Source organism: Pleurodeles waltl, chromosome 8 (assembly GCF_031143425.1).
Source record: "Pleurodeles waltl isolate 20211129_DDA chromosome 8, aPleWal1.hap1.20221129, whole genome shotgun sequence".
NCBI lineage: Eukaryota > Metazoa > Chordata > Amphibia > Caudata > Salamandridae > Pleurodeles > Pleurodeles waltl.
In genome coordinates, this window is record NC_090447.1 from 419949975 (window position 1) to 419962466 (window position 12492).

General features: G+C 45.8%; 1 protein-coding gene across 1 annotated transcript in view; it reads left to right on the plus strand.

Moving 5' to 3' along the window:
* Positions 1 to 12492, plus strand: part of NIPA1 (NIPA magnesium transporter 1) — a 155455-nt gene that overhangs the window by 61891 nt on the left and 81072 nt on the right. The window contains exon 4 of the mRNA XM_069204286.1: positions 2465 to 2625. Within this exon, the coding sequence (XP_069060387.1) occupies positions 2465 to 2625 (161 nt within the window). The remainder of the gene's footprint in view (positions 1 to 2464; positions 2626 to 12492) is intronic.

Genomic DNA, 12492 nt, shown 5'->3' on the forward strand with positions numbered 1-12492 from the left:
GAGAAACAAATCCTGATATTCTTCACAAACAATAACTTAATAAAACTTAGCCAGTGTCAAACGTGCATGATGCATGGGACCTTCAAAATGTTTGCCAAATCTTTCACTCCAATAAACACTACAAATGGTGAATATGAAAATACAAATATACCTACTACCAAAGACACAAAGCAGCACTTACTACGATCTCTTATACTACATTAAACAAAAAACAAAAAAACATAATTACATTCCTCCAAAAATAATCATAGACTATGAACAAGCCATTATTCAAAACATCCTAAAAATGTACTCCCACACAGCCCTACAGGGCTGTTACTATAATTTCAATCAAAGCATATAGAGACACCTCCAAAATCTGCACTAAGGGCCTTATTATGAATCTGGCAGTCCAAGGCCCGCCAGCCTCGCAGTGGCGGTCAGACCTCCGCACTCCAGGCGGTCTGATCGCCACAATACAACCCCGTGGTCAGACCCCCAGGGGACCGCCGTCACTGCCGGGAACATGGTTCCCGATGGTCTGACAGTGGTCCGACTTGCGGTCAGCCATGACAGCACTGAACTCAGTGCCACCATGTTGATCATGACTCTTGTTTTTGCCAGCCTTTCCATGGCAGGGACCTCGCCATGGAAAGGCGGGTGGACACATAGTGCTGGGGGCCACTGGGGGGCCCCTGCACTGCCCATTCCAGTGGCATGGGCAGTGCAGGGTACCCCTGCCCAGCACTCTTGGAATGCATTCTGAGGGTGCTGTAGTGCTACAGTATTGGCCTCAGCTCCCTTGAGGGGATTTAAATAAGTCCTGGGGAGGTGGTGGTCCCCCGAGGTAGGGGTGGGGGTCGGACAGCACCCCTGTTATAAATGAACATTGCCAATGAGACTTGGCCCACCTGAGGGCTTGAATAAAATTAAGTTGGGAGGCCGTGCTCCATTTTTTTCCCTGCCCGATTCACGGATCCTCCACGAATCTCAGCGAAAAAGAAAAAAAAATGCTTTTTAGTGCAGGTGGGGGGGTGGGGGGAGGATCCCTCTGGGATACCACCCGAGAGCTAAGGGGTCAGGGTGTGTGTAACATTGCCCCTTTTCTTTATTTTTTACTTTTTTGTGAGGCTCATTTGAAGCCGAGTCCCAACGTGGCTGACACTTCCTTGTTGAAGCGTTGCCAGCCAATCAGATCTCAGCACGAGATGAGGATGGGTCATGAACCCTTTGCGTCCCTAGATATACAAATTTGGATTTTCCTTAATTTCTCTAAAACGACTGAACGGATTTACACCAAATAACAAAAAGGGCTCTTTCTGGACCAATAGCTACCTTTCTGCAAAACTTGGTGTAATTACGTCCAGTGGTTCTGTGCTAATGCTGTTCAATTTTTCCTATGGAAATTAACATTGGAAATGCTCTAAATTTCACTCCTCCTTTATCTCAGCTCCCACTTCATGGATCACCACAAAACTTTCCTGACAGCAGCTCACATGACTGTTGAATGTTTTTGGAAAATTTTGTGACGATTCGTCAAGTGGCGCCAAAGATATAGGCAAACAAAAAAAATGTTTTTTCTATAGAAACTAGGTCCTAACTAGGGGCAACCACCACTAGGTTATATATATATATATATATGTGATCAAGACCAGTAGGTCAAAACGCGTCAGTGGTGAAGGATGGTGATTTAATCCTGACTGCAATAAAAATAAATAATTTCCTCCTGGAGTGCGGTGGTGAAGTTGCTTGCAACTGTTTGTTTTTTGATTCATGAGAGGAAATGGTCCATTCCTCACACCTGCACCAACATGAAAGAGCGCGCCAGAAGCAGGACCAGTTTGTTTTCTCATATATATATATATATATATATATATATATATATATATATATATATACATATATATATATATACATATGTGATCACCAGAACCCAAGGACAGCTCATGTTGATCAGGATCTATTTTTGTCTCTGATACCTTGCTGCACATATGTTGGTAAAAACAGAAAACATGTTTTACTGTATTGAGGTACATTAGTGGTGTTACATTCATTCACCTCACGGGGGATGCAGTATACTCACCACGGAAGCTGCAGGCAAAATGTTGATATTTCAGCTCCTTTGTTTCCTGACTATATATTTCTTGATTCCCTCTTTTCTTGGGTGTTTTGTTGACTGAGTAGGACAGTGGAAATGCTATATTGTGTAAAGTGTCATGAATAGATTAAAAAAAGGTAATTTACTGCAAGGATTCGTTGCCAAATGTTTTCTAACCACTAATAAAATAGAATGTGTAATTTTCTACCTCTCCCTCTTGGTGTGTAGTTGGTATTGATCACCAAATCATATTTATTAATCTAATCCATATATAAGACAAAACTATATCGAACAACTATATTGAATGTTGTTATTCTGAGTCTGCGGTATTAATAGTGAATGTTTTCTGTTAAAAGGTAATAAGCATTTGTTTTTTTTTCTTTGAAGGGCCATTTTAGCCTCGTGCCTCCTAAAAGAAAAACTCAACATTCTTGGAAAGTTAGGGTGTCTGCTGAGCTGCGCCGGCTCCATTGTGCTAACGATACACTCTCCCAAGGCCAACAATGTCACATCTCAGGAGGACCTGGAGGAAAAGCTCTGTGATCCAGGTATTCCACGTCACGGGTTCTATTTGATGTTACAAGTCTCTAGGTGGAGCTGCTTGTTAGGTTTCATTGTAGGACCGTTTCCTTTCAAATCAACATTATTCTGAGGCTAAACATTATTATTTTTTTTATGCTACTGTAACTCATTTACTTAAGAGAGGGGGTGATGGCTTTCCTCCTTGACAATGTTGAAAAACATACATTCTCAAGAACGCAGTAGCATCGTGGGTAACTGCTTACAGTTAAAAGTCTGTAATGCAAAAGGGTTAACATAAAGGTCAGCACATGTCCGTGAATGGGCAGGGGCTGCCAGGCCGCAGCTGGTCTCCATTGCTGAATGTGGAAGAGGAAGGGTCAGTGCTTAATTTGTGCTTGTTTCCGGTGCTGAGCACCGGCACTTATTTTTCTGGGCCGGGGCTTATTCTTCTGCCTCAAGCATTTGCTGCGAGCACTTGTAGCAAAAGACACATATGGGAAAGACGGAGGAAGAGAAAAACGAAAAAACGTCACAAAGTTAGAAAGCAGAAAGCTGCCAGAGTGAGCTGGAGGTGCAGGGGGTGTCTGTAAATAGATTAAAGAGGCCCGCGATGCCTTTAGGGTTACTCTGCTTCGGTATTCCGTGCTCGCACATTTAATTGCAGCAACCGCGTGTTTCAGACGAGAGCTTTGAGCACCGGCACGTTTTTATTTACAAATTAAGCACTGGGAAGGGTATTATTGCGTCCTCGGCCCAGGACGCTATTCTGTTCTGATATTTGATCATGACAATATACATACCTCCCTCACTAACCTTAAATTCGGTCTGAACTCTTTAAGCTTCCAACATGCGGATTTTTTCATCATATTGACAAGATATTCCTTTTATGCGCATTTTTCGATTTTTACAAATATAGGCATATTGGTGAACTCATTGATGGTGTGAATCTTTGTGCGAGGCGTAAGACGAAACCTATATAATAAATATAAAATGGCATTAACATGATTAGACAAACAAAAATTACATCCATGTAATTAAACAAACGTTGTTTTGGAGACCCTGTATTTCTAGACCCTCGCTAATGTCCAAATTGATTGGGTCTGCCTAGGCCTTAATAATTTATGGACATCTGCAGTCTGTTGTGGTTTTCGTCACTTAACGAAGATCATTTATTGGCGTCTGAAAGTAATGTAAAAGTCACTTGCTAATCTTTAAGTGGCCATCCTCGAGAGCTCATACGGCACCAATCATTCCTCAAAACTTTCCTGTGATTTTCGCTTCGAAAAATAATGAGAAATCTGCTCAAGGATATCTTCCGCTGGGCCCAGTGAGGTAGGTACTGGTGCATTAGGTAAGTAATATTTCTTTTCGTGCTGAAAACTTCACGGAAAAAGTCTTCATGGGAGTTATCTGGTGTGCCTTTTGTATGCAGGCTACATTTTGATCCTAATTTGTGCTGTTCACCTGTTTGTACAATACTGGCATTACGGAGGCATTCCCTAGTTAATAGATTTCAAGGAAGACTGCTCTGTTGGTAGCCGGATGGCCAATATGGGGGCCCTGTTTCCGAAGTGACCGAAGTGCTCCACACGTTGTCGGGCACCTGTGCCTTTCAGGTACCTGGACTTGGCTGGCATGCATCAATGGTTCGCTGTTGGTGTTTCATTTGCTCCCATCTGGTGTTGTGCTCATACATACTTTTTAGACAGCAAGAGAAGAGGCAACATGCAAGGAGCGCTGGTACACACAGTGGGAAGGACTCAGAATATTTGACATTCTTATGCCTCCAGCCGACAGTGCATGCGGAGGGGGGTTTGTGCAGGCATGCTACAGGAGGCTGTGCTTTACAGGACCTTGGCAGACTGGTGGTTGCAAATATACAAACCCTCCCAAACTATATGCAACCTCAACATCAGCAAGAGTTCCAACAAGAAACGGACATGGTACCTATGCATTACTCTAAGGGCCTGATTTAGATATTGGTGGATGGGTTACTCTGTCACAACGGTGACAGACATCCCGTCGCCGAAATCTAAATCCCATAGGGAATAATGGTATTTATATTTCTGCGGATGCGGTATCCGTTACCATTGTGATGGTGTAACCCTCTGCCATTCTCTGAATCAGGCCCTAAGTCCTTCAGTCTGGTGAACAAGAATATCCGGAACCTAAGTTGCCCTCTTGGGTGGTTTTTCCTCAGACTAGAGTATCTCTAGGGGCAAGGGTTAAGTACCTGGCTTCAGGTGGCTCACCATGGAACGATCTTCAAAGTGACTATGCAGAAGACCTGCTCATCCTTTTTTCCAAAGGCAAAATCTCCCAGTAAGGTCCAGGCTTGTAGCACCCCAAGGCGGTGTCTGTCAAGGTTTAGGTCTTAATGAGAGGCCAGTCAACCTATCAGGACCCTATGGTTCTTCTTGAACACTAAAATGGGGCTGGTCGTTGTCTTTCTCTTCTACCATGGTTACTTTCATGGCTTTTTCCTTCATTTGGGTTGTTTCAAATGGCATGCAAAACTTGTAGTTTGAGTGGCCATCTCAGAGTACAACATGATCTCCTATTCATAGTATTGAAGGTTTGGCCCATTGTTACATTGGTGCCTCTGGCTTGTTCTAACTCTGGTGTCCACGACAGGTGAGCAGATATGATGCCTTGCAAAGCATGGAAATTCAAACTTACCACTGTAAATACTCCAGTCATTGAACAGGGTGTTGACTGGTAGTTTCTCATAACCAGATATAATGCCCTCGTGGAGTCTTGATTATTGGACTTCGGCAAGAAGTGCCATTTTCTTTATTGCCCTTGACACACATTGCACAGCCAGTTGGTTTTTTGATTTGTATAGTTGCCAGAGCTCCTTCTATATGTTCTATGTATTCCTTTGACGATTCTGTGCACCTTGCTTGCACCAGCATTTTTCTGCAGTAAACAGCATAATGCTGGAACTTGTAAAATGCATTTCCTTAGTTAGGATGAAAGACAGCCTTGAATTGCTTGATCTCAGACCTCTCTGTCATATTGTATGTGTTCACTAGGACTTAGACACAGTGGGTAGAAACCTTTGATAAGTCAGGTCCTGGATTTCGTATTCTAGTATGGGCTGTACTAAAGGGTGGATGAGGATCTCAGTAAGCTTGATAAAGTAAGCCAGTTGCATAATTGGAGTTCGCTGCTGGCGCAAAGCGGAGATCTAGGGCGGTACGCTTGGCTCCTTAACCATCATCCCCCTCCCTAGATTTGGCCAAGTTAGCTAAGTCTTCTGCATGTCTTCACTTGTCTAACAGAGTATGGGTGGGTCTTCTGTCTGTTTCATCCAATTCTTTAATGGCTGATGGTAGTTTCTGAAATGAGGAAGCACTGTACTGGAGCAAAGGTGGGAGTGTGTTCTTTGCTATCCTGTTTTAATGTGCAGTCAAACCTTTAATCATCTGCCATGCCCGGTTTTCATGCTGATGCATCCCATCACCCATAGTGGCAAGCAAGCCACTGAAAGCTTGAGCCAAACACAAGCCCAATGCCTGACTGTGGCTCAACTTGCAGTCCTCTTGGACCCTTAAGCCCCAAATGAGCGGAGCTTTCATGGGAGGCAATATGGCCTAGTGGCTATAGCTGCTGACCATGTAACATGGAGAACCAGGTATGAATCCAGCCTTGGGTCAGCGTCCTGTGAATCCTAGCAGTTCTCCGTGGGTTGAACTGTCTCTGTTGTGAAGTGTTCTTATGCGCTTAGGCAAGACTCACACCAAGTGAAACAGGCAAAAATAAAATGTGGATTCTAGCTGAAACCTATGCTCTCATCTCGTCTCGAGAATTAAGGACATTAAACTTTGATATCCGAAAGAGATGCTCAACAGTGGCTGAATGCACAATGTAAAACTGGAAAGTCTGGGACAAAGCCCGGCTTGCCTGCTTGGCCAAAGTGTGTGATCCTAGGCAAATACTATATATCACCAAGCCCCCTATTTGTTCATTATCACATATGAGATCACCTTCAAATTCATGGATTCGGGGCATGCACTGTACAAAAATCTCTTGTGTTTGATTTTTCTCCACCTATAATAAGAATCTAAACCACATATAGGGCATACATAACCCCTGACGCACCTCTTAGTTCAACAATAGCATTTTCCTAAGGGAGGCGCAGGATTGTTCTTCAGTTCATGTTTAAAAACTTTAACTTTTAATAAATACTTATAAAAAAAATCTGATGTGGTAAGGTGTGAAATGCTTCTGCATGAAATTCTCTTTGTGCGACACTATCATTTTCTAAAATGATCTTTTTTGCCAAATATTTTCAAGAATTTGCTCATGAACAGGCTCTTAGAATTAGAGCTGACTCTAGTCTCACCTCTGGCACTGCTCCCCCTGTTAAGTTGTTGGCTCCCCCACCTCTAATCACTCATCAACATTTGTTGTTAAGTCCCTAACTCATGGTATATCAGTGGCAGTGCCCTTCTGGAATGTGTGAAGGTGCGAGACATAAGAGGTGACCTGCACAGACATATTGGACGAGATGGTGCAGTCACAAAGTTCTCAACTCCTACGTATGTGGAAAAGCCTGCTTTAGTGAATCTGGTGCGCATACCACAGCATCATCCCTAGCTCTTACAGACTGAAACATAACCTCACTAAATGTCATAATATCTCTAACCACATTTTTTGTCACCCCTAAATAACCATCCGAACAGACCTTCCAAACACCATTGTGCATAAACTCTTAATACTTTTCTGACAGAAATGGCAACCTTTCCTCTTCCCCCCAGCCTCCCCCTTGGAGCTGTGTGCCCCCACTTCCCCCCAACTTTTTAAACTGTTTTTGAGCTTAAACCTCCAGTAACACAGCCAAAGCACTTGCTCATCAGTGACAACCCCTATAAAACTCTGACCCTCCCTGCATACCTGATCCGTTGGTACCAACCTGCCCCCTACACCACCCCCAACTCCCTTTGTAAGCAGGGTGGGAGGTAGTTGTCAGTAACTAACTGGCCACTCCCTCATGTGACTGTCCCCCAATAGAGCCTTGCGGTTCCTCTGACTGTACCACTACACCCAAACAGTGTGTGGGGTTGGGTGGGGGGGGTCAGGGGCAGGAGGGAGAGTTCTCCAAAGTTTGCTGCCCCTCAAGCTGCTCTTGTACACACTGCTTGCTGGGTGGAATTTATTTAACTAAACAGAGGGTAGTGGTAATATATTGATCGTACCTCCCTTTGAACAAATATCAGGGCTGAAGTATGTACATGGTAGCTCTAAGTATGTGAATAAGTGCAAAATAAGCACTTCTTTCGTACTGCTATATCTCAACACAGAGGGCCAGCACTATGTTATGATATGGGCTATGATTATGCTATACTAATGTTAGAAAACTGTGGGTCAAGTGCAAATGCAAGTCCTATCCTCACCGCTGACAGCTAGTGTTAGAAATGGGGGCTCTAGCTGGCAGTCGGTTTACACCCTGTCCAAGTAGGAACCCACACGCTACTCAGGATAAGGGAGATACCTGCTCACCACCTTGGTAGCTTGGCACGAGCAGTCAGGCTTATCTCAGAAGCAATGTGTAAAGTATTTGCACATAACACACAGTAATAAGTGAAAACACTACAAAAGGACACCACACCAGTTTTAGAAAAAAATAGCCAATATTTATCTGTGTAAAAAACAAGACTAAAACGATAAAAATCCAACATACAGTAATAAAGATATGAATTTTGTAAGATTTATCTTAAAAATACAGTTCCTTGAAGTCAATAGCTCCACTTGGGGTGATCACGGCACGGAGAGCGACAAAACTAACAGTTCAGGCTGGCCGCGGCGTCGCGGACCAGCTACGGTGTCGGGAAGACACACAAACAGTACCTTGGATTTGTAGGGCGTTGTGATCTTCGCGGTGAGCTCGGAGAGCGGCGTCGCAGACGTCGCAGTGTCAGTTCCAGAGTTTGTGCAGGAGTCGCCGGGCCCTTGAAGTCACACGCCTTGCGGATCGAACTCTGGGCTGATGAAGTCAGGAGCGCTGGCGTGGATGATGTCGGGGCTGCGGTGCGAAGCGGGACGATGCAATGTGCGGTGCCCACATGTCACGGTGTAGGCAGCCGCTTGGTGACAGCATCCAGTGGCATCGGTGAGGCAAGGGCTGCCGTGTGAAGTGGGGTGGTACAACATGCGGTGTCCACAGGTCACGGTTCAGGCAGCGTTGTTGCGGAAGCGCTGTCGTCGGTAGGCCCAAGCCAGCGGTGTGGAATGGGACGGTGCTTCGCGACCCTCACGAGCAGTGTCCACCGGCCACGGTGCAGGCAGGAATGCCTGGTGACAACACCGGAGTTGATGGTGCTGGCGTCGGTGGACCGGGGTTGCAGTGCGAGACGGTTTGGGGCTTCGTGCTCCTCACGAGTGGTGTCCACAGGCCACGGTTCAGGCAGCGGCGCCGGTGTCAGCAGGAGCGCCGTCGTCGGGGAGGCCAAGGCTGCAGTGTAAGCAGGCGATGTCGGAGTGCGGGGCCCACAGGTCACGGTGCTAGCAGCGGCTCAGTGAAGTCGTCTGATAATGGCGTCGGTGAGACCAGGGTCACGGTGCAAAGCGGGGCAATGCGACTCCATGTGGCGTTGGTAGGTCACGGTGCAGGCCAGTGGCGTCGCAGTGGTTTCTCCCCCTGAACAGCACAAAACACACAGTTCCCAGTGCTGCAGGTCGAGGAAACTGAAGTCTTTGGTGTCCCTGAGACTTACAACAGGAGGCAAGCTCTACTCCAAGCCCTTGGAGAACTTCCTCAAGCAGGACACACAGCAAAGTTCACCCATGGCACTCTTTTAAGGAAGAAGCAGCAACTGCAGGCCAGTCCAGCAAAGCAACACAGCAAAGGGACAGTACTCCTCTGGCTCTTCAGCTCTTCTCCTTGGCAGAGGTTCCTCTTGATTCCGGAAAGATTCTAAAAGTCTGGGTCTTCTTCTTATACCGTGTTATGCCTTTAAAGTTGGCAAACTTCAAAGCAAAGTCTCAAGTGTTTGCAAGATTCTTCCTTGTCCAGGCCAGGCCCCAGACACACACCAGGGGGTCTGAGACTGCATTGTGTGACGGCAGGCACGGTCCTTTCAAGTGTGACGACCACTCCTCCCTCTCCTCTAGCTCAGATGACTCATAAGGATATGCAGGCTAGACCCCGCCCCCTTTTGTGTCACTGTCTAGAGAAAAGGTGTGTAACCGTGTGGGTGTGGAGGAATCACTCCAGACTGCGTTATAGTCTTAAAAACAAAGGAATTTTATTGAAGATATTGAATGTGGCGTAAAGCAGGTAAGTTTGTTTTAGTCTTGCGTTGCTGGGTTTTAGGTGGTGGGATGTTCTTGAGGTTTGGTCTTTACTCGTCTCTTTCTGTCTCTCTTGTTCACAGGTCGTTCCCCGGGAAGCGCATGTGGAGAGAAGGGAATTATAGCTGTAAGTGACCGTGATTCTAGTATCTCTTTTGTTTCCTTATATGATCTTTGTGGTCCCTGTCTTACTGTTCTTGACAAGGCTACATTTCTCACATTAGCCCAGGTTAGTACATGCTTTTTCCTTCTGTTTCTTAGTGGTCTAATTCCTACTCTTTCTGTCTTTGTATTTTCCTTCCAGCGCTCAACCGTTCTTGTGCTCAGGTTTTTGGCTGGCCCCTTAGAGGTGACGGTGGTCTATGGTGCCCGAAGGTAAGGGTTTTGTATCTCTCCCTTGTCCTTGTTCGTTTCTCTCTCTCTCACCCCTTCCTGTTCCCCCCCAGTGCTCGTGCATTTATGTTTTCTCAGTGTTTGTCCGTCCCCCTCCCTTCTCCCTGTGTTACCTTTTTTCCCTCTTTCCCCTAGCTTCTCACTCCATTCCTTTATCTCTTTTGTACTTGCACTCATTCAGGGACGTAGTCCCACGCACCTGAATGGCCACGCTTCTCCTGAAGCGCGGCGGGATGCTGCGTTTCGTCCTCCCTGTCGCCTGGAACAGGGTTGTCTGGAAAACGTCTTCCGGTTCCTCCTCCGATACCCGGATGATACCCTCGATGCTGGTTCACTGGTGGGCTCCGCTCCTCGTCTTCCTCCGCTGGCTGGTTCTCGGCAGTGGTTGTGTCACCCGCTTCCTCCTTCCAACCTCTGAACGCCGCAAGTGCTGACAGCGGCACATTTGACCTTCTGGTGTCCCACCACTGCGGATCTACCGAACAATCACGGGCAGAGGAACCAGGAAGCTTCGGAGTAACAGGGGCAGAGTCAGCACAAGTGAGAGCCATGTGCGGGCGAACTGGTTCCAGCCCGTCACAAGGTGTGAACAGCCCAACTGTCAAACTGACCCAGACTGGGAATCCACAAACAGGCAGAGTCACAGAATGGTTTAAACAAGAAAATGCATACTTTCTAAGGTGGCATTTTCAAACAGACAATTAAAAAACCAACTTCAATAAAAGATGTATTTTTACATTGTGAGTTCAGAGACCCTTAACTCCACATTTTTATCTGCTCTCAAGGAGAATCTGCACTTTAAGAATATTTAAAGGCAGCCCCCATATTAGCCTATGAGAGGGATAGGCCTTGCACAGTGAAAAACGAATTTGGCAGTATTTCACTGTTAGTACATATAAAACACACTAGTATATATGTCCTACCTTAAACATACACTGCACCCTGCCCCTGGGGCTACATAGGGCCTACCTTAGGGGTGCCTGACATGTAGTAAAAGGGAAGGTTTAGGCCAGGCAAGTGGGTACACTTGCCAAGTCGAATTGGCACACACATACACTGCAGTGGCCGGTCTGAGCCATGGTTACAGGGCAACTAATGTGGGTGGCACAACCAGTGCTGCAGGCCCACTAATAGCATTTGATTTACAGGCCCTGGGTACCTCTAGTGCACTGTACTAGGGACTTACCAGTAAATCAAATATGCCAGTCATGGATAAACCAATCAACAGTACAATGTCTATAGGGAGCACTTGCCCTTTAGCACTAATTAGCAGTGGTAAAGTGGGCAGAGACAATAAACCAGCAAAAACAGACCTGAAAAAATAGGAGGAAGAAGGCAAAAGGTTTGGGGATAACCCTGCAAAAAGGGCCATTTCCAGCAACTAAGTTTAGTACTATCCCTCTACGCATGAAACATTTGTTGTTTTCACTTCCTGATCACCCTACAGGCTTGTACTGTACCACACTTTAGCCTTGAAAAAGTAATTTGTAGTGATGAAACAGGTGTTTGCTGGCTGTGAGAATGGTGTAATGCTTTCAGGCCAGGACATATTAAAGAATGTACTACAGCAAAATAAACCGTGGATAAAGGAACTGCTGTCTACGCAAACTTTATGCAAAGCATCACTACGTTGATATATGGACTCACAGTAAAGTATGCTGCGATACAACTATTTTCATTTCAGAATGTCTTTTTTTCCCCAATGGCTCCACGCTTTAAGCTGTCAGTGTGTGCTGTTTTGCGTGTGTGAGGTTGTGTCTTACGGGGAATGTGCCGCATTGGTAGCTGCAGATATAAGAGACACAAGTGGAAGTATTTTGTTTTAGACAGGTGCATATGTATGGTTACTGGTGTATCTTGTGGAATTTGCAAAACTTGAGAGGAGCCAGTAGAGGGCAGCAATCATCTGTTTATGTCTTTGCTTTGCTATTTATCGATCCATTTGTACTGCTACCCATCTGGTGACTTCCTTTCATGCTCTCTCATTTCCTAACCTGTGAACAGATTTGTCTGTTTCATCCACATCTTTTTCCTTTCCGTCTGGTCCTCCGTTCCACCCCTCTCCTTTAATTCCACATGCATTATTGAGGCGGCTGATGGGGGTATGTCTGCAGACCCTTCTGTTTTTCTCTTCGCTAATGGTCTTGTCCTGCTCTGAAAGCGGAGATGGCGGGGGTAGGGGAGGAGGGCGTCTAGGAATGGGG